This window comes from Corylus avellana, chromosome 2, assembly GCF_965113065.1.
Source record: "Corylus avellana chromosome 2, dhCorAvel1.hap1.2, whole genome shotgun sequence".
NCBI lineage: Eukaryota > Viridiplantae > Streptophyta > Magnoliopsida > Fagales > Betulaceae > Corylus > Corylus avellana.
Window position 1 is genome coordinate 41,218,320 of NC_142491.1, and position 23,193 is coordinate 41,241,512.

Below are 23,193 nucleotides of genomic sequence, written 5' to 3' on the forward strand. Positions count from 1 at the left end.
TGTGAAGTCGCAATATTAAACAAACTCTTAGTCAATGTAAAGGATTGCTGCGGGATGGAGAAAAGATTTAGACGGGTAAAAGATGACAAATAGTTTTGATTTTATCTTAAGGGAGTGGTCATGATCATATGATAATGACTATATTAATTGTACACATAGTAAGATGACAAATCATATTATGATGACTCTATTGGTTACTTCCACGGCAGTTCCAAACTTTCCTGAAAGTGTAGATGGTTCTTCTTTACAATAAATAATGTTTTCTTTTTAATTTTTTTCTCATATTAATTTGATGCACAGCCGGTAGATTGGCCATGTTAGAAGAAATGAAAACTCCATATATGAGATTTGGATGGAATAAATTTTTAATTGTATTTCAAAAATATTAATAATAATTATACCTTTTAAATTTATGAAAAATGGCTGATTAAATGTTCCATTATAATTTAATAAGATGAAGACCACTACTTGACTAAATTCATAGTAAATCATGATGCCAAATCAAGATTTGGATGGATGAAGATAAAAGCAGTAGCTTAGTTTTGCAAAGTAGGAATGTCAACTCGGTTTCGGTTAGCAATTATTAGCTAAAACAGTTAACCGGTAAATGATATGGCCGGTTACCGTTTATTTTCAACTGCTTTTAAAAACGATTGACCCGTTAGCCAGTTGGTAGCCGGTAATCAGATGGTGACCGGTTATAACCGGCTGAATTTACACCCTTACTGCAAAGAACTCCAATGATTGATCTTGATCAAATATTTGAATCAAATATTTGATCTGTTTCCTTTAGCAAAAGACATCCATTAGGTCGTGGGCCAAAAGATTTCCGTTTTGGCAATCGATTCTATTTTTACGTTCCTTGATGAACTAAGATATCTAGCACCATGGACGATAGAATGGGCCTGACAATTGAAAAAAAAGAAAGTATAATGGGCCTGTTAGCATTAGCTCTATTTTTTTTTTTTCTTTTAAAATCAAATTTGTACAAACTTCTATTTTTATTTATTTATTTTTTTAATTTCGTCCATGGGTCATTTGAAAGCCCTATTGTCCCTCTTAATAATAATAATAATAATAACCTCCCTTTTATGCCTAAAAAAAGAATTAAGAAAACCTTTATGGTCCTCCTTAAAAATCTAAAAATTCTCATAAAATGTGAGAAAAACGTTTTTAGTATTTTTATTTTTCTACATTATAAAAATTTATCTTAATTTTTTTTAAAAAAAATTTAAAATTTTGGTACTGCCAAATGATATCTCATTTTTCTAAAATCCAAGAGACAAAAAAAAAAAAAAAAAAAAATTCTTGTAAGTGGATATGTAGCTCACTGATGATGTCGCCCAAAAACATAAAACGCAATGTCGTAAGCACATGCGCAAGTGTCCATGGCTTGACTCGCCAGCAAATCTGGAATCTGTCACATTAAAAAAGAAAAAATTTAAAAAAAAAAAGAAAAAAAGAAGAAAAAACCCTAATTGCCTTACCAAGTTAACCATCCCCCTCTTTCCCCTTCTCATTTCTCTTACGCGGATTTCTAGTACACTAACCCCCGCCCAAAAATAGAAAAAGCCCTAATTACCTTACCAGTAACGGTTCAGACATTGAAATTAGGGATTTTCGGTGCTCCAGTCGGATTTGTCGTCCTCCGCAACACCCGATTCTCGGTAAATCAATTCCTCTCTCCGATATCTACAAAATCCCTGTTTGTTCCCCGCGGTTTTGTATCAAGGAAACTGTTTCTATCAAAATCTAGAGTCCAATTATTTTTAAAGGAATCGATTGCCCAATACAACTCATCTGAAATTCTATTTTTCCTTTCTTTTCGTTTGGTTTTCTGACTTGTTTTCCTCGTAGGGGTGGGATTATAGAGCGTACCTGGGAACGTACGAAGAAGCAGCGGCAGAAACCCTACACTACTACCCACAACAACCGCAAGGTGCTCTGAATATTTTTGAACCTATTGCCCTTATAAATGAGTTTTGAAAGAGACTGTTAGATGTTGCTGTTCCTTGATATCGGAAAGTAGTACATTTAACTTTTTAAACCCATGAAAGCGTGTGATAGACAATTAGGTATCAATTGATCGGTTATTTAATTTTATTTTAGGAGCTCTTAAATCTAGTAGTAAGATTGAGGTTCTGCAATTTCAGTTTATGGATATGGAACTTGAGATTCACGAATAAATACTGGATCAGTGGTGAAAAATCTTCTTGTATATGTAAATATATGTGCACATTCATTTATCCATGTATGATTCCTAACTGTTTTAGTGTATATCAGAAGCAATTAGGAATATTAGTAACTTGTCAATATTGGTATTTGCATGTTCTGTACTTGTACATTCATAACAAGTCCTTAATTATTTGCCTTGGCCATTTCAGAAGTCCAAAGCACATAAACTATCACTTTGTTTTATAATTTGGTTGATACTAAACCACCTTCTTGGTGGAAGTGCCTGTATATTTTGTTGCTTTGGTCTGGAGACAATTATGGGTCTGTTTGTTAACCCCTCTTGCACTGTAGCTTTTTCCACGGCACTGTAGCGCAGCAAGTGGGCAACAGGCATGGCCTTCGGTCAAGCTACAGTATCCTGGGTATTGGGGTTCGTGCTGGCATTTGCCAAACACCCCCTATATAAATGGTTTAGGTGTCTGGCCTTTTAAAACACTTCATAAGTAGGTGTGGAGCCTTCTTTAGAAAAGTGCATTAGTAGGGTTGGTACATGGGCGGGGAAACACTTGAAGACGAGGCTAGTTGTTGAGATGTTCCCACTTTTGTGAAGACCAGGAGCCAGTATTAGATTAAAGGTTGGCCAATGAGCTCTAGCTCAAATGGGGAAGAATATCATCTATAGTCTCCCTGCCATTCTTGAACGTGTAGCACCAATCCATCACAATGACGTGCCTCTTTCTCTGATCTATGGCCACGTCCTTGAATTCTAACCAACAAAATGATGAGATTTTTTGATTGAAAATATTAGACTGGATTTTGGAGGAAGAACATTCTCCTTAATTGCAAAGGATGAATACTTTTTAGTAAGGAGGATGACACTTCCCACTCACAATCTCCTTACTTTTGTTTGCGGATGACACTTTAATTTTTTGTGAGGCTGTCCCAGATTGCCTTCATCTTTTGCAATATTTGTTCTTATGTTTTGAAGTTATCTTGGGTTTGAAAATTAATTTGGCTAAGTCGGAATTAGTTATTCTTGGTAATGTCAACAGTGTAGAAGGTTTGGGATGGCATTATTGAGAAGATTTAATGTTGTTTGGCTGGTTGGAAGTTGTTGTACTTGTCTAAAGGGGGTAGGATTACCTTGATGGAGAGTACATTGCCTACGTGTTTTTTTGTCTCTATTTCCCCCCTCGGCTAGCATTGCCAATAGAATTGAGAAGTTACCACGGGATTTATATGGGCGAAGAGGTCAAATTTCACTTGATAAGCTAGTCCAAGGTGCGTTCTCCGATTTTTGAGGGGGGTTTGGGGGTTCAAAATTTGCTCATTTTCAACCGAGCTATTCTGGGAAGGTAATGGCGTTATGCTTATGATGGAGGCTATGTGGAGATTGATAGTGGACTTTAAATATGGTAGTCAATGGGGTGGGTAGTGCTCTAATGGAGTCAATGAGTTGAATGGGATGTGTGGTGTGGGGAGCAACCCCTTAAGATAGCGTTTCTGAAGTTGTTTAGCTTTGCCTATATTAGGGATGCATCCGTGGTAGATCATTTTCATTTCTCTAATGGCTCTCCTTAGTGGAACGTTAATTTTGTAAGAGCGGCGCATAATTGGGAGTTGGGATTCTTTACTTTGTTTTTCGATTAGTTGTATTCGGTGAGATTGAAATAGGATGGTGTAGACAAGCTTTGTTGGAACTCTTTCAAGAGAGTGTTGTTTGATGTAAGAACGTTTTATAATATCTTAATCCCCCATTACAACACTCCTTTCCCTTTTAGAGTAGCTTTATTCGTTTGGTTGGCCGCTTTAGGTAAGATCCCCACTTTGGATAACTTTACGAGTGCCTTATGGAACTCTATCTTCGACTTGTTCTTTTTAGTGTACCTCATGCCTCGTCTAGTGAGAGATCTCTTTGCTTGTTGGAGCGGGCAATTTAGTAGTCCTCAAAGTGAAGTTTGGAAAATGATTATGCTTTGCATGATGTGGTGTATTTAGAGAGAGAAATTGGTGAAGCTTTGAAGAAAATGAGAGGATAGTGGCGGAGTTAATGGCCTTCTTCAATACCCTTTTCCATTGCTTGGATTGCTACCTACGATTATTTATCTTTTTTTCTGGTTAGGTGTTTTTCTTGTATAGTGCTTGTGTACTTGGGTGTGTGCCCTTTGGTTTTAATGAAACTTAATTACTTATTAAAAAAAAGTCTAGAGGAAAGGTGATTTCATTGGAAAAAGTAATCCCGTAAGACCTAGGAGATGTTGGGAGGAAAAGTAAGATGGATAGAGGGAAAAAAAGGGTTTACATAATAGCTGTTGGGTAGTGTGATTTTAGAAACTATGTTATAATAGGAGGAAGCCCAAAAGTCATATGCCTTTGAGATCCATTCACTTGTGATGTGTGGAATCATAATGAGTATTTTGTAAGAGCACCATGAAATGTAATTTTTTTTTCTTGGCCAAAAAAAGGAATGTGTTGGCTGGTGTTGCTATTCATGCATGTGAAGGCAGTAACTGTAGTTGGTGAGCTGTTTTTTTTTTTTGATAAGTTGTAGTTGGTGAGCTGTTAAACTCCACTATAGAGTTGTGCACCTATTTTTGGGCCAAAAAGGCTTCTTGCTGAGTCTAGAGATGATTGCCTTAACCTTAGGCTTCTAGAGTTGATATTTCCTCTTAACCATGCTATAGATGCAGCATCATTTATTTTCTCTTTGGGCTCATATTATATTGCATTTTTCACATTCCTCTTTTATCACTTCTATATGGTGACTGCTGTTTAGCAAGTTGAGATTGAAAGTCATGGCCTAAGTTAAAAGTTATACTGAAAAGTATTTAATTGGCATTTCTTTCGAATCAATTTTGTTTCTGATAGAATTTTATTCTGCACTCAAATGTTTTATTTTTTGCTTCTCATTTCTGGTTTTATTTTTTAATGTTTATATCTTTTTGTATGCAGTATCATACTTCGCAAGCTAGTTGCTAATTTGCTTCTAACCACTTAATTACACAGCGAGATGGAGGACTGGGGTAATTTTTCCGCTCTAAATTCTGATTGTGCATGCCATCCAGTTGGTGTACTATTGTAACTCAATATCTGTTGGAAGCTTTTTAAATTCATGAAATTGCAAAAGCCCAATTTTTGACTCATAGAACTGTGATATATTAGTGGTTCGATTTTACTAATTGTTATGATTATTCTTGCTGTTGACACAATCATCATTTTCTTTTGCTTATGATTTGGTATGGTACAACCAGTTTTCCATTATCCCATTGATTCCATTGTCTTAATGTCGTGTGTGAATTTTTTTGATTCTTTTGCTTACTTGACTGAGATTAGATTATAATTATTATTTTTTACTATGATAAAGTGATTTGCCAATTTCTTGGGTGCACTTTCCTAAGACTGATACGATTTGCTTGACTCTGCGGGAAGTAGCAATATTAATTATGGTGATTAATGTCTTAGTGGTTTTCTTGATACAGTTGAGCAAAATATTTTAGTTTATTTTTATTTTTAAAAGTTGCATAATTACTGCAAAGTATAAATACGTACTAGTAAAACAATAATTGTAGAGAAGTAAAAATAGTGTTGTTGTCAACTTAATTAATTTATTTTTGTGGTCATCGTTTTCTATTTCTTTTGAATTTTTTCTGCTATTTGATTAAAAAATGGGACACCTGATTGATGGACAGTTATGCCAGGGTGACACTCTACCAATGTGTACATTCCTTGCCCCCCAATTGAGAAATAGAACTGACTAATCTTGACTCGAAGGGTCAAGAAGCTCAAAGCCTCTATTTCATAAATCTTGAATGACCTGGAGTCGGGCCTTTCTTAAGTCAATATTTGTGTTGTAATAAATCCTTGTTAAATTGAATTATTGCTTACAACTTATGTCTTCCTTGTGGGTAACTGTTTTTAGAGTTGGATGTATGGACCGGTTTAATCTTTAATAGGAATTATTCTCTTTTAGATTTGAAATTCCAACAATATCTGATAAAGTTTTGTACGTAACGTAAAAAAAAGGAAAAAGAAAAGAAAAGGGCGAACAATTTTCTTTGTTGGATGGGAGGGAGTTGTCGTGATGTTAGTTCTGATTATCAAGTTGATTAATATATTGTGAAAGAAGTTGTGAAGCTATCCTGAGGCATGCTCTATATATGCTACTAGCTGTGGATATGGGTTTAGATGTGAGAGTGGGGGTGATGGGTGAAGGTGTATGGCCATTTATGTGCATGTGTGTGCATTTTCCTTCTATGATGTATTAATTGGCAGAAGAGGGATAAATCAATTCCTAAACTTTCAGCAGGGTCATGGGAGCACAACCAACAAAAAAACATGTTTTAAATATAGCTGTCGCAAAAACAAGTTATATTCAGTTGAAGGGGTGCAATGTACTCTGAATTGTCAATGGACAAAGTATCTTCCTATTACTTTCTTTAGATTGTGTTTGGAAAATTGCTGAAGATATAAGGGTCAGTTTGGTAAAATTTTGAAAAGTGTTTTGGGTTTTGGATTTTGAAAAGAGTTTTTGAAAAAGGTAAAATTGCGAATTGATTGGTGGGGACCACATTTGAAAGAAGTGTTATATGCAGGGTCCGCAAAAGAAATTCATTTCGTAAAATTTTGAGAAGTGTTTTTGAAAAATAAAAAATTTAAGAGTGTTTATTAAAATAAGAGGAAAAAGGAGTTTTTACTTTACTGTGGTGGCCGTGCCAAACAAGCCTGGTGATCAATGCAGGGCTGCTAGCCTGCTAGACAGATTAGTGGCCACCGAAGTGGCGCTGCCATCATGGGTTAGGCGGGTAGCAGTGGCCACCACACCATCTTTTTAAAATTTTTTTTTTTTTTGATTTTTTACATATAAGTAGGCAGCCTGCCACCTGAAAACAAATTGTACATAAGCGGTCTCCTCACTTGAAAAAAAAATTTGTTATTTATTTTTTTGAGTAGTGTTTTGTTTTTGGGAAGGAGTTTTGTAGTTCGTTTTGAAAAGTGTTAGTGGTGGGGACCACATCTGAAAATCCATTTGGATAATTGATATTTGAGAAGAGTTCGCAGCATTTGAGAAGCAAAGATCGTTTCTACTTGGGGGCGCCTTACGCTTTTGTTTATAAAATTTCCTTTACTTATATAAAAAAAAGAAGAAGTTACCTTGCAAGAGCAATTTTGCACTATACATTCCCATCCTATCTCCAAAGTTTATTCTTAGTTGGAAATCTGTTTTCTTTGCTGAGCACAGAACAAAGATTGCCTATGATTGCTTGAGAACTGTAAGAGGTGGCAACAACCTTTGTCTGCGAGTCTTTTTGAAGTTTTGAAGTTTTTGTCTGTTTGGATGTATGATGTGCAATTTGCATGAAATTGTCAGAGATCCAATCCAACGATAATTGCAGTTGTTTAGAAGCTAAGGCACATAGAGATATGGGCCATATGCACATCACAATGGAAGCCTTGTGTAAATCTCCTATTTTTTTTAAGGTCCAAGCCACTTTGAACTCTAGGGTTCCATGGAGCTTCCCACTTAAGGGCGGACCTACTTCTAAGGTTGGGGGGGGGGGGGGGGGGGTGTTGTGGGGGTCTTTGGCGACCCCAGTTTTTTTTTTTTTTAATCCTTATAAAAATATTATTTTCTATATCATGGCCCATGAAATAACTTGAAACTTGCTAGTCTGTTCTAAAAAAAATGTCTTGCTTTCTCCATTGGAACTTTTCAAAATAAATGTCCGCTTCCTGAAAGTTGAAGTATTTACTCATTTTTTCTTTACTACCTTCAACTTTCTCAAAAAGCAGACACAATTCTTATTTCAAGTCATTTCCGTAGTGTAGGACATTTTAGGAAGTTCACTATATGTATGCATCTTGATTAACAGTCTTGGTCTCTGGAACCAAGACGTCTAATTTGGGATGGGTGGAGTATTAATTTGCTCACTGGCCATTTACAGAGGGTCAGAATACAGCATAGTGCATAGCAATATTTGTGTGGCTAAGAGAACTGATTTGATTAGATGAGAGCGCCTAGCATACAGTACAAATTGTTTGTCCACAATCAAGCTAAGGGAAAAAAGTGATGCTACTGGAAATGGGTGACGAGCAAAACCCGGTTATTTCTGGCTTATAGGAATCTTTTCAGTGAGACTTGTTCTCACCCCTTTGTCAATCCTTGAGAAGAAGCTGATATTCCTTTGGAGGTTCTCAACCCTGAAACTTCCTTAATTGTTTTTTTCGAGTGCACAGCACCATTTAGGCAAGTCATCTTCATTTGTTATAATGACAATCAGTCATGATCTTCTACTATTAATCTATGTATTCTGAGCCCGTTATAGAGTGCATAGTTGTGAGAATCCACCAGTGAGGTTGGTAATTATCCTCTTTGGCCTTCTCCTTTTTGTCATTCTTAAATATATAATTGTAGGAATAAATGTTGGTTGCTAATGCTAAGACTAATTACTTGGTAATATATAAGCCGATTTAAAGTATAACAACTGATAAGCTGGCTAGGATCCCCATATTTCACTTGAGTTCTGCCATTGTTGCAGGAGTCATGTACCATACTCTTGCATTCAATCAAAACATTTAAAATGGCTCTATAGTGTTTATACTAATCAAATAGGCTGAATGTCACTTCCCTTATGAAATTTCCATAGTTGATTGCTAAACTTCTTTAAGGTTTAGATGGACATCATTTATCTCTGCTTCCTTTCAACTTGATATGTTATACTATGAAAGAATGTGTTATGTTGTTAATTGATCCTTCATATTGGCTTCATTTGTACGGAAGGGATTTAAAGAAGTTGTATGCAATAACTGTTTAGTGTTATTTTGTAGAACCTGAGGGGCACCATATAATTATTCAAGGTTGTTTTTAATTTATTTCCTCTATATTTGTGTCATGAAGATTATCGTTTGTATTCTTGTTGGAGTTTGCTGTTTAGTTTTACAAAGGGACATACTTTTCTTTCAGAGGATGATCAAATTCTACCCCTACCCGTCCTTGCAAAGGAACAACCTAAAAGTAAATGGGATGATGAAGATGCGGATGACAATGATGTGAAGGAATCATGGGAGGATGAAGATGATCCTACACCGGTATGATTGATAATTAATTATGACCTCTTAGCATTTTTTTCCACATTTCTGGATGGGAATAGAGGATGGAGTATTGGTTAATTCATTATTTCCTTGGGATGATTCATTGGCTAGATATTGAGGGAATGATGAGTTTGGATAATGCATTGACAATCTGAAGAACCATGAAGATTTCATTATTTGTATAATCAGATACAGTTTATTTTTTTGACATTTCTATTTCATTGGTTCCGTTGAAAAGAATACAAGTCATTTCTTGAAAATTGTTTTGCTATTTTGAAGTTTGCTATTTGTAGTAGCATACGGTTCATTTTGAGAAATGGATAATAATTTTGAGTGATGCTTATATGTTTCCGTTATATGGGGTGGATGCTTGGTTCGTGAAGGGACAGAGAACGTCCAGTCATGAAATTTTATGGATTGTCTTGTTCCGAGGGATCTAGTCTATAATTTATTTTGACTGTTCTCTCTTCAGGTGGATTTGCTATTTATATCAGATAGTCCAGTGAAAGTGAAACATTTGAAATTGCGTACTGCTTTCAATTCTAAAAGGTCTATGCAATAATCTTTCCAGACAATCCCAGTGTTTTGCTTAGAACATCAGTCTATTTGACTTGGGACTTGAGTATCAGTGATGGGTCTGGGTGCATGATGTGCATCTTTAAAGTTTAGCAGACGCAAGCATCTTTAAATTTCAAAATGTCCAAAATTTGGCGTAATTGTGTCTGGAAGGGAATTATTAGTAGAATAGTTGTATGTGGTGTTTCTCTTGTACACTCTGGATGTACTCGACTACTCTCAAAATTTGGCCATGGTCGTGTCTAGGAGGGAATCATTAATAGAAGGGTTCTATGTGGTGTTTCTCTTGTATGCTGTACATGTACTAGGCTGCTCCTTTTTTTTTTTTTTTTTTTTCTTTTTCTTCTCAAAATAAATATCTACTCATCAGAGTAAAAATATTGTTCAAGCTAATGGCCTTTGTGTCAAAGGGCACTCCCACCCCCCTTAAGGATGGTATGGTTAATGAGGTAATTGGTTTGATTAGAAAAGAAAAAAGAAGTGTACAGATGATGATTTTTTTGTGATTGTAATGGCACAGGTTTGTGATATAATATGGTCAAAAAGTCCTTTTAAAATTTTTTTTATTCTTTAATATTTTCATTTTGTTTGCCTTTTGGGATTGGGTGTGGTGGGGTGGGGGATCGGTTGGCAGTTTAGGAAGCATAATGAAATGACGCTGTTAGAAACGAATCTTCATTTGGGCCAATATACAAAGAGTGATACAAAACCATTAGAGTTCATCTCAAATTAAACCTGAGTAGTGCCAGGCCTCTGGCCTCCCTCTTTGGTAACAAATCATGTGAGTTTGTTGGCTTTTTAGTCACTGGTGATATTTCATCCTTTGGAGATGGAATTTGATTCGGATCATGTTTTTTGAATTGAAAGAAACTTCCATACCATGAGAAATATAATTTCTTTTTGGGGAAAATACATTTTCCCCCTCTGAACTATCCATCCATTTGCATTTTTAACTCCAATGTTTAAAAAGTGACACTTTACCCCTCCAAACTTCCAAATTGTTGCAATTCGACCATTCTGACTTTTTTTTTTTTTTTTTTTTTTTTTTCCAAAATGCCCCATCCCAAGTTAATTTTTTTTTTTTTTTTTTAAAATTTTTAAAAATTAAAAAATTAAGGGGTGGCCGGCTACCCCAGTTGGGCCGAAGCCACCCCTTAATTTTTAATTTTTAATTTTATTTTTTTAATTATTTTTTTTAAAACTTGGGATGGGGTTATTTTGGAAAAAAAAAATTCAGAATGGTCGAATTGCAACAATTTGGAGGTTTGGGGGGGGTAAAGTGTCACTTTTTAAACATTGGAGTTAAAACTGCAAATGGGTGGATAGTTCGGGGGGCAAAGTGTATTTTCCCCTTTCTTTTTCTTCGTTTGATAAGGGTTGATAACAGTGAGAATATCTCCTGCCTGTTTCTTTTCTTCTGATGATTTAAATTAGAACTAGGCCAGTGTGCCTGATTGGCGAATGGCTACCTGGTTGTCTCTGCTGTTTGGTCCAATTATTGAGCTTTTTAGGACTAGCGAAGCAACCTATGTGAAGAGAGCCATTGTAGGCGGAGCACTGGCATTCATATCTTAAGTTCTTTAACTTGACACTCATGATGCTCAGGGCTTGTAAGCCGTCATTAGAATGCCTTTTTTAGCAGAAAATTTTTCTCCTCATTTTGTGACTATATCTGCAATGTATGATAATTCATTTACTGGGGAAAAATATGTTTGTTGCGTAGGCTGTTTGACAGAGATCCAATGTTGAACTAGTGAATGGACATGTTACTCAATTTCTTGAACTGGATAATATTCAGGTTGCCTTTCTTTAGACTGGTGATATTTCATCCTTTGGAGATGGAATTTGATTCTGATCATGTTTTTTGAATTGAAAGAAACTTCTATACCATGAGAAATATAATTTCTTTTTCTTCGTTTGATAAGGGTTGATAACAGTGAGAATATCTCCTGCCTGTTTCTTTTCTTCTGATGATTTAAATTAGAACTAGGCGTGCCTGATTGGTGAATGGCTACCTGGTTGTCTCTGCTGTTTGGTCCAAGTATTGAGCTTCTTAGGACTAGTGAAGCAACCTATGTGAAGAGAGCCAATGTAGGCGGAGCACTGGCTTTCATATCTTGAGTTCTTTAACTTGAAACTCATGATGCTCAGGGTTTCTGAGACGTCATTAGAATGCCTTTGTTAGCAGAAAAACTTTCCCCTCATTTTGTGACTATAGCTGCAATGTATGATAAGTCATTTACTGGGGAAAAATATGTTTATTGCTTTGGCTGTTTGACAGAGATCCAATGTTGAATTAGTGAATGGACATGTTACTCAATTTCTTGAACTGGATAATATTCAGGTTGCCTTTCTTTAGACTGGTGATATTTCATCCTTTGGAGATGGAATTTGATTCTGATCATGTTTTTTGAATTGAAAGAAACTTCCATACCATGAGAAATATAATTTCTTTTTCTTCGTTTGATAAGGGTTGATAACAGTGAGAATATCTCCTGCCTGTTTCTTTTCTTCTGGTGATTTACATTAGAACTAGGCCAGTGTGCCTGATTGGTGAGTGGCTACCTGGTTGTCTCTGCTGTTTGGTCCAATTATTGAGCTTCTTAGGACTAGTGAAGCAACCTATGTGAAGAGAGCCGATGTAGGTGGAGCACTGGCTTTCATATCTTAAGTTCTTTAACTTGAAACTCATGATGCTCTGGGTTTCTGAGACGTCATTAGAATGCCTTTGTCAGCAGAAAAACTTTCCCCTCATTTTGTGACTATATGTGCAATGTATGATAATTCATTTACTGGGGAAAAATATGTTTGTTGCGTAGGCTGTTTGACAGAGATCCAATGTTGAACTAGTGAATGGATATGTTACTCAATTTCTTGAACTGGAAAATATTCAAGTTGCCTTTTTTTAGACTGCTGCTTTTGTTTTCCCTTTGGAAATTAGTTATGGTGATTTTTCTATTCATTTTTCCCCTTCTATTTAGCATGGTGTTTTTTCTTGTATACTTCCTGTGTACCTTGGGGCGCCTTACACTTGTTATGATAATTCGATTACTTACAAAAAAAAAAAAAAAAAAATTCAGGTTGCCTGTACCTTGTTGACTCTGCCAGCACCAAGTAACATTGACATAAACAAAAAGATAAATTACGTTGAAAGTGCATATCAATGTTGTCTTGTCAGTACAGTGTGGTTATTGCATGAATGCTTCACTTCACGTCATATACTGTTCACTTTGTTTGAAAACATGTTTTTGTTACGTAAATTTTCCCAGTATTATGTCCTTCATGGTCAGCTTGTTGGATGCATATATTTTTACTGGAACACAGATTAGAACTTTGCTGTTATGCTGTCTGGTGTTAGAGCATTGTCACATCAATCCATGCCAATTCCTCATGCTCATCGTGGTTTGCTTGTTCATGTTAATGTGAAATCTGTTTTGTGATGGGATCAGGCACCTGAAGCAAAACCTCCAGCTGAAAAGGCCCCCAAGAAACCTGCAGTGAAACCTGCCGAAAAGAAAGGGAAAACTGTTGAAGTAGTGAAGGAAGAGCCACTAGATCCTGTAGCTGAAAAACTCCGCCAACAACGGTAATAGTTCAAATTCTTCTTTATGCTAATAAATTAATAATGGATGCTTTTTTCCTTTAGTAGATTAATTTAGGAATATATATTCCTCATCTGATGATTGGTAAATGTTACAGAGAAAAAAATCATTTAAATTGTGGGCCAGCAATATGTATTATTTTTTACACCATTTGTCTTGAGCAGCATCATCTTTTAATGTTGCATTTGTTCTTTGTATCTGTATTGATTATCAGCTAGTTGAGTATATCACGAGCTTGCCTTAAAGTCATTCTAAAGCTCAGTTTCACTTAGTAATTAGGTAATGTGAGACTTTTTTTTTATAAGTAATGTAGTATAAATCAAAAAAGCACAATGCGCCTCTAAGTACACAATAAAGTATACAAAAGAACCCAACCAAACCAAAAACCCAGAAAAACCTCTAAGTACCCAAAAAAGTATACAAGGAACCCAACCAAACACCCAAGAAAAACCCTAGTGCACCTTAGGGGGAATCCTAGTGCACCTCAGGGGGAGAGGAAAATGCATTTTTTGACCCCAAAAATCCTGGCTGACGCTGGCCCTTCACCGGAGAGATGGAGCAATCCAGATTTTTGAGCTCCCTCATCCCCTTAACCTTAGGAGCAGAAGCTTCAACCACGGGCTCCCTCTTTTCAATGACGGCAAAAAGGTCCCGAAGTTTTATGTCTTCCACCTCCCCAAGACAACCCCACAACAGGAGCGAGGTTCATCGCATCAAGCACCCTATCTGAATAGCCCTCCTCCCCTTCCACCGAAGTATCAACCACAACCTCGGCAAGCAGGTCCTTGTTCTTATGCAGCTGCTTTGCGACTTTTTCCTTCACCCTCCGGGTATACCACAGTTGGGACGTGGAAACAGAAGAATAAATGGGAGTACCACTCTTTGACATGCGAGGAAAAGGATGGCTAAGACTCCTACCCATCTCAGCCGCCCCATCGGAAAGGGAAGTAGTCGAGAGAGAAGTGCAGACCTGAGACGAGAGCAAAGAGGCAGCAGCAAGGGAATGAAGACCAGCTCAGCCACCCCAAAGGTAGGCGAGAAAGTAAAGCCTACATGAACCTCCACCAGCAAAGTGGGAGAGACTTCTGGACTAGGGTCCTTTCCCTTAGAAGACAAGGAAGATTCTTTCAACACCACCAGAGAGGGAGAGACAGCTCTCGGACCAAAGAAACCACGGCGAATCAAACCTTTCGCCGGAGAAGAAGGACGAGCAACCTGAGTTTCCTCCCCCCCAGAAAAAGGAGCCTCCCTATCCCTGCAAAGAGGGCTCGCCAAAAAGTCCACCTCCCAAGGAACAGAGAAGGCCTCTTTGAGAACAGAGACGCACCGAATCAGAAATCTTAGAAGACATAGGCGCACCTAGGCGGGCTTCAGGCACCGAAGAAAAAGAATCCTCCCAATCCCTGAGCAAAGGGCTCGCCGTAAATTTGCAAAAGGGACAGAAAAACTAGGATCCGCCAACAGAGTAGCCCCCTGAGAAGACCCATCACCGGCAGACCCAACATTCTCGCCCAGAACTCGCACCGGAGAGAGAGAGAACTCAGCCAGGGAAGACCCATCTCCGGAATCCAAACCCGTAACCTGCAAACTCAAAGAAGACCTAGCCAACGGCTCCAAAACAGCTTCAGAGACCAGAGGAAGCCCGGGATAAGGCACCAAAAGCAACGCAACGGCAGAAACAGGCTTCAAAGGCAAAGAATTCGAGACAAATTCTAGATTTGAACCCAGCTTCGAACCCGGATCCGAGTTTTGACCCGACCGTGTTTCAAAGACCGACCCGGAAACGCAACCCAAAACAGAATTGGTTAGGCCCAAAATACGAACCCTCTTCCTTCTGCGATTGAGCTTCGAGGCAACCCCAGCACGGACCCGGTCCAACTTACGTTGGATTTGCCTTAGAAGCCTCAACAACCCACTAATACCGATCTTACCCTTCTTCTTCTTCCTCAAACTCACAGACCCAGCTGCCACTGCCAGAGGAGTAGGCAAGCACTCCAACGCAGAGCAATCCACGGCAGAACGCAACCCAAGACCGTCAAACTTCGATTCAAAGCAAGACGACCTTGGAAGCAAATCGAGAGACCTCGAGTAACACACCTTGTAGTCTACTGCTCTCGCCTCGACGCCCGGAGTAGATCGAAGGACATCCACAAAAGACCTACCGAAATCGACCCCCAAAGAAGGAGCATCCATGAGAAGCCCCGCCGAAGATGGAACCCCATGCTTCGCTGTACCGGACAACTTGAACTGGGCCGCCAACAGTTGCTGAAATTCTCCCGCAAAATGCTGCCAGCCCCTCCCAAAGCGTCCCTCCTGAAGTCAAATGACTTCCTTGCGACCACCCTCAGCCAACGCCAACACCTCCAAGAACCTTCCGGCCTTATTACCTCCCCCGTGGACCATCGTGGCCTTATCACCCTCACGGTAAGATTTGGTGATTTCTTCCTTCACCTGAGCCTGAATTGCCGCTTCCACTGTATCCACCAACCACGACGAACACTGAATGCTCGCGAAAATATACCCCACGAATCCTTTTCTCCTTTCCTCCAGACGAAGGTTATGGCACCCAACCTTTGCCGAAAGGCAGAAGGTTTTAGCTTCAAAAGAGAAGCTGCATTCCATAACAAGCACGCCAAACCCTAGCGCGCAGCACCAGCCGCGCCACATTAGGCAATGTGGGACTTTACACTCATAACTATTTTTATAAACCATATAATTTATATGGGATACTCTTCATCTTCCCAATATGGGACCGGAGTGTTATATACTCTCCCTCATCGTCAGGGCCACATCATGCAATACTCCAATACCACACGGCTTGGCTTTCCTAGGTGGTACTTATAAATAATTTTAGGGAAGTTCCAAATTGACTAGTTATTTTGGAGTGATAGCACATATGTGGTTTCCGTTTTTCCCTGGGTTGTAACAATATCACACTGTTATGGACTAGGTTTGATATTTACTTAGATCTGGTCTTGAGGAGCTCAGGCTCAAATCAGATTGTAACTGGTGATGCAAGTTAATGTCTCTCATCATGCTGAGTCTTGTAAAGTAACAGCTTCAACCTATATCCTTTGCATAGTAAGATTGATAATATTCATAAATATTATTTAATTGGGGTTTAATTAAGTTTCAAGTGAAGTTTACCACTGAACTGATCCTTATTTGAGCTGTGATCACCCTAGCTTGATTGATGCTTTTTTAAATCTTCATGTGTGCAAATAGTGCTACAGTTATTGAAGTTTGACACGCCTACTTGTTAGACTTGGACATGGCTATTGCTTCTAGTGGATAATCTATGCCAGGGTGCCCTTTTGCACCTACATTGTTGGGTTTTTATAACAATTTAGGACATTCAATAGGTTAACAATTTTTAGACGAGATTACAAAGTCAAGGCATGCCTGTACTTAATAAATGCATTTTTGCCCTATTGCACATCTATATTGTTGGGTTTTTATTGCAATTTAGGACATTCAGTGGGTTCACAATTTGTGGACAAGAGATAACAAGGTAGAGGCATGCTTCTAAGTTTTCTTAATAAATGTTACTTATCAAAAAAAAAAAAAAGTTTTCTTAATAAATGCATTTTATTATGAAAAATTAGAGGACTTTGTTTTCCTCACACATGGGATGCTATTCACCATTTAAGTATAAGTAAAGAAATAAATCATTTTGGTTCACTAAGTCGAGCAAGATTTAAAAGATGTCCACCTTTATGATTTGTAGGCTTCTTTGATTGGTTTAGATCTAAAGTAATTCCACCAATGTATGTAAGGCCGTAAACAATGTTAATGGGGCGATACTCATCATAGTTTAGGCCATATATAGACAACCATAATTATCACTATCATAATAGAGCTACACTTCTTACCTTGGAGGGTTTAGCTTGGTGATTTCACCACTGAAATCACATTCCCCATCTTCTCCCCCTCTCCCCCCCCCTTTTCCCCCCTCTGATACTACTATTAGTCCTGTGATCGTTCATGCTACTGAATATTAGTCGTACTTAGTCAAGGGAAGTTAAAAAGGGGGGGGGGGGGGTTGAAGGTTAAGCAATCCTAAATAAAAGATTGTAGTTTTGTGGACAAATTAGGTCACAATGTAGCTTCTCAATCCAAGTTGTGCTTTCAAACCTTCAAATGATTAGTTCCCAGTGTTTGGTATACGTGCAACACATTGATAAAAGTAGTTATATCTATCCCTTAAAATAATCATGACTACCACCACCCCATTTGTGGCATGAGCAGGCTTTTTGTATGCCTATCTGTTCTTGGAAAAACAAAAATTGGCACCTGCAGGGAATCCTGAAGCAGGTCTTGATTTATTATGGACGGAAATCTGAATCCTGAAGTAGGTCTTGATTTATTATGGGCGGAACTCTGTATCTTCCTTTTATATGTCTTTTGTTCCTAAGTTTGATTTTTGCTACATCCTTCTAAACTGCTTTCTCTTGTTTAGTGTTTTTCTGCCTAAATTGCTTCAGACAAGAAATACGTATGGTAATAAATGCTTGTTGATATCTGTGATCTTTTCTCATTAAATTTCACTTGTTATATTCAAATCTTCATCTTGAGATTAGTCATTTTTGGACAGTAATTTCCTGTGTCGCAACATCATATATTGTAAGTCGAATGTATTTTCACTTCCCTCTTGTGCGGTGTCTCCACATCATGTGTGGTCCGTCTGTGTCATTTTATCTTGACTATGTCAATTAGATTATGATGTTGATTGTGCAGCATATGGCAGTACAGTGCATGGGTTATTCAGCAATGCAGAAAGCATTATACTGTCACACGCTCACTGAATCTCAACAAACTGTTATTTGTTGTGGCCTTTGAAATTCAATAAACCCTATTCTTTCCTAAAGTTTTGTATTGCTCGAATCACCATTCTCAGAGCTGTTAGTATTCTGTAAAAGACAGCCCCAAAATCCATAATTTTAGTATTAGGTGCTGGACTGTAAGACCCTGCACAGAGTGTTCCCAAACTGATCCTTGTCATAATTTTAAGTGAGGAACTTTAGCTCAATTATTGGTTACTCTTCTCTGGAAATTTATTGAGGGTGGGTTGGTTTGGACAAATCTAGCTCAATTGCTCTCAAGTACCTTAAAAAAAAAGTACCCTCTTCAGGAACTTTCGGGGTACAGTTGATTATGTGTGGAACTGGTGCGTTGTATCAACTATTGCTGGTCTTTGCAGAAACTCACTTGTGTTAAACCCTTTCTCCCATGATAAAGTCTTATATTCTTTGAGATGTTACTCAGTGTACATGGAGGCCCACTTGGTCTGTCTTTGTTTAGTCAAAAAAACATTGAAATTCATTAGTCTTCGTTTACATCTTCTTTTGCTGTCAATTTTTGGTATAAAAAGTATTTGCAGCATAGTTTTGGGGGACAGTTGATACTAAAACTATTTGTGCATCTTGAATTTTAATGAAGGACTATTAGTTTTTTGATCCAATGACACAATTTTTTTAATCCTTTTGATGTAAATATTTAATGTTGTAGTCTTGTAGATAATGTTATTCTGCAATTTCCTGCTAGGTTGTCTCGAATTTTATAAACTGGTGGGCTTAAAACTTAAACAAGGAAAGAGAAGGGAAAAAAGAAAATTTCCAAATCTGATGTATATTCTCGGATAAGAAACTTCAATTACTTGTTATTCATACATAGAGACTTTTAGTAGGCCTATATGTGTCCGATCTTACTTGGGATTTAATTTAAAAGACTCTTTGTAACCAAGTTACTGCTTCCTGCATTAGACCCACGATAAAAACCTAGTACAATTACCATGTCCATTCCTAGAAAATTATTTAAAACAACTCTTAACAAAATGAAACTGCATAGGTGGACAAAAAATAAAGAGCAAATGAGCTATTTAAGACTTATGCACCTGCATCAAACTCTTTTGTCAGTTTTTGGCATCTGGAAGTCACCCTTTGATTGTCAGTGTCGCCCTTATTCTGTTCATGCTGCCCACAGATCTGAACGGCATGCTTGATAAGTTTTTGCCTCATGTTTATAGCATGCGTTTCAAATTGTGGACTTCCCTATATGTTTTATTTTCAAAATTTCCAACTAAAGTTATGTTTCTATTAAAAAGATCAAATACAATATGTCTGCATGCTTTGATCCCGACTAAAACCTATACACTGGTCTCAATAGCTATTTAATATGGAGGCTCGTAACCTTTTTGTTTTTGGTATGCTTAGACGTTCTCTTCACTACAACTATATTCTTCATCACAGGCTAGTGGAAGAAGCTGATTATAACTCTACTAAAGAACTGTTTGGTAAGAGAGACGATGAGAAGACCCTTGAAAATTTTATTCCCAATTCAGAAAGCGACTTCTTGGAATATGCAGAGCTCATTTCACATAAGCTCCGCCCCTATGAGGTGTGTTAAAATTGTCTTCCACTGTTTTGACCAAAGTCGAGAATTTCTAACTTTGCAAGAATGTATGCGCTTCCTTTTGCTGCAGAAAAGTTATCATTATATTGGTTTACTCAAGACTGTAATGAGACTATCAATGACTTCCATGAAAGCAGCAGACGCAAAAGAAGTTGCATCTTCAGTTACAGCAATTGCAAATGAAAAGCTAAAAGCAGAGAAGGAAGCCAATGCTGGTAGAAAGAAGACAGGTATGGTTTGTGTACACGAACTTGTGCTTGGCAAATGAGAGCATCACACACGGACTTGTACTAAATGAGTGGGATGGACTCCACTTTTATGCATTTATTGGATTTGGTCCCACCGTTGTTCAAGTTAATGCCCATGATTGTTCTAAAATGAGGAATTTATGAGAACAACTTACAAATTGGTAAATGTCAACTGCTTTTCCTTGCTTGCAGGCGCCAAGAAAAAGCAGATCATTGTTGACAAGCCAGATGATGATTTGGCTGTTGATGGCTATGATGTGCTTGATGATTATGATTTCATGTGAGTGTTTCGGTTCATTCCGCCAAAAGAATTGGGATTCAGCATTTGGATCAAAGTAGGGATAAGATCCTCCGGCATCCCCTCCCCAGAGATTGATATGAGTGATATTGCTGTATGTTGTCCAATAAGAGACTGCATCTGAGTGCCTGTTTTCAAATGTTATGGTAAATTTTGTTAGATTTGGATACTAGATCCACATTTGCCTGCACATACTAAATGTCGTGCTTTGCATGAGTCATTCAAGGATATGGTGATTGGTGACTGTGTAAAAGTAAAACTACTATTTATTGATTTTTTTTATTTTTTTTTTTGGTGTGGTTGAAAGCCCAGAATTTGTTATTGAACTTTGTGGTTTGGATGAATAAGTTGCGTGGTTGGTTAAATCCAATCACGTTAAAATATATCCTCCATTAATTTAGAGTACGGCATAGCTTACTTGAACATAATCCTCTCCGTTTCAACTATTTTATAGTTCAGAATCTTCAGCTTTGCATGTGATGCAACAAACAATTCTATAAACTTATGCCAACTTAAGATATTTACCAGAGGTATATTTTACTTGAACTAGGAGAAACATAGGATCACTAAGGACATAGGGTAGGACAGCTCTTGTCTTGGATTATGGGTTATTCGGGCTTGTTTGGTTGAGGGGGATGGCAGTTGTTTTAATTGTTGTATGCAACCTGTTTGGATGCGGAACTTCTCCCAGTTTATAGTCTTGGTTGTTGTTTTATTCTTACCAAGACTAGAAAAAAATACAATTCTGACTGGTAACTAGGGGTGGACCTACCTTAGTAGCTGACCTACTTTTTTAACCTCCCCCTAAATGGATTTACCCCCCTATTGAAAAGATCATTCGAACTAACCACTCTCAACTGAACAAGGAGACGCAAGTGGATTCATGGCTCGATCCAAGGTTTTGGGAAGAAGTAAAAGAGTTGATCCAAGATTTTATGAAAAAAGTGGTTCTAGATGTATCATTAAACATGACCAGGGGCGGAAGCAGGCATATGGTTGGGAGACGAATGTGCCCCCAAACATTTTGAAAATGTTATTAAAATATAATTTTTTATAAATTTATCCCCACAAAATTATATTTTTGCCCCTTTTTAAAAAATTTCTTTTAGTTTTGTCATTCCAAAATTATATTTTTGCCCCCTTTAAAATTTTCTTTTAGTTTTGTCCCCTCTTTCAGCTTTGAAAAATTGAAAATGCCCCCATTTAATTAGTGACTTTCAGTTCACAACATTATTTTGGCTTGACTCTAGTGTCTATGGGAGTTCCGAGTGATCTTGTTAGGAGAAAAAGTTCACACTAAATGTACTATTTTTTCTAATCCTATAGATCTTTTTAGTTTTTTTTTTTTTAAAAAAAAAAACTTTTTGTATGCAATAATAATTTACAATTTACTATGAAATTAAATTTAAGACTTATCTATATTTATTTTAAATAAACATACATAAATACACATATAGAGAGATACTATATGTATCTATGTGGTTATATATTCAGGTAAGTTCATCCCCCCATAATATAAATCATGGGTTCGCCCCTGACCATAACTGACAAGTCGAGTGTGACAACCATGCCTCACTAGATAGATGTGTGGGATGAATTTGTAAAGAGGCTCATTGCATAATTTATTTAGTTTTATCAAGTTTAAGATAGATTGAAATCCTCAATAATTTACTGTTTAATTTACTAGCAATTTTGATAAGAAATTGTTAGAAATTTCATGAAACTCAGCTCACTTATTAAAGTGCCAAAACAAAGGCACATCTCAATTTGGTTGGTCAGCAACAACTTTGGTGAGTCATCACCTGTTTCTTATAGTGCAGCAAGTGGTGAGATAGTCCCTCCACTTGAAAAGAGGAGGAAATATTTTTGAAGGTAAAGTGTCATTGTGTAGTCTATATCATCATTCAATAAAAGTAAGTAGTATATCTATCCAAAAAAAGTTGTATATAATAATAAGGAGTGTTGCTATAGTATTGCAATTTTTATTATAAATTCCTTACATGTGACAATCTATACGGTATTTGTTACGTCTACAAACTGATGTGACAGTTCATATGACATTTATCACGTCAATCACTAAAATGTAAATTACCACACATCAGTCTACAGATACTTATTTCTATAAAATATGATCGTCTCGTAAGTTTGTAAAATAAACAATAAAATGGACGAAAAAGCTTGTAAGCATTGCCAAGATCATATAATAGATAATAATTTTAATTATCCCACTCAGATTTGTTAGTAAGTATCTCTCATTGAATTTGCACATTCAGTTTTTTTTTTTTTTTTTCCTTCTTTGATGATAAAAGACACACCATGTTTGTTACTTACAATCTCCCAACAAACAAGCTTCATCAATTAGTATAGACATCATATGGTGATGATTAAGTATCATTATAGAATTTAGGAGGGTCATGAGTAATGTCTGATGCTAGTGCCTTTCATGTAAGAGAAAAGTAACCTTTTTTTCTGCTTTTGGAAAAGAGGAAGTTTTCACTTTTGTGTAGCACCCTCAGCCACAATGGATCATCATGTAAAATCCTCTTTCATGCCAAAACTCAACCCTCTTAGTTCGGATGAAGATTCCCTACAATTAAATTGCTTGAAATTTAATAAACCTCGAACAATCTATAGAGAGGAAGTTACAAGTTTTACCTACCTCGAACAGAGAGGAAGCTACAAGTTTTACCTACCCTAAACAGATTAAAATGTGAATTCCACTTGCTCGAGACAGGTAGGTCTCGCAACCCTTTATTTTAGATTGCGGCAATGGGAATCTAAATCACGGTTTGTC

General features: G+C 37.2%; 1 protein-coding gene across 1 annotated transcript; it reads left to right on the plus strand.

The window, feature by feature from the left end:
* Positions 1–1,472: 1,472 nt before the first annotated feature.
* LOC132167880 (uncharacterized) lies at positions 1,473–20,687 on the plus strand. The gene is made up of 8 exons (XM_059578917.2): positions 1,473–1,667; positions 1,858–1,939; positions 5,128–5,198; positions 9,137–9,261; positions 13,290–13,426; positions 19,691–19,838; positions 19,924–20,083; positions 20,294–20,687. The coding sequence occupies exons 3-8, from the start codon at positions 5,186–5,188 to the stop codon at positions 20,383–20,385; spliced, it is 675 nt and encodes a 224-aa protein (XP_059434900.1). The 5' UTR covers positions 1,473–1,667; positions 1,858–1,939; positions 5,128–5,185; the 3' UTR covers positions 20,386–20,687.
* Positions 20,688–23,193: the final 2,506 nt, after the last annotated feature.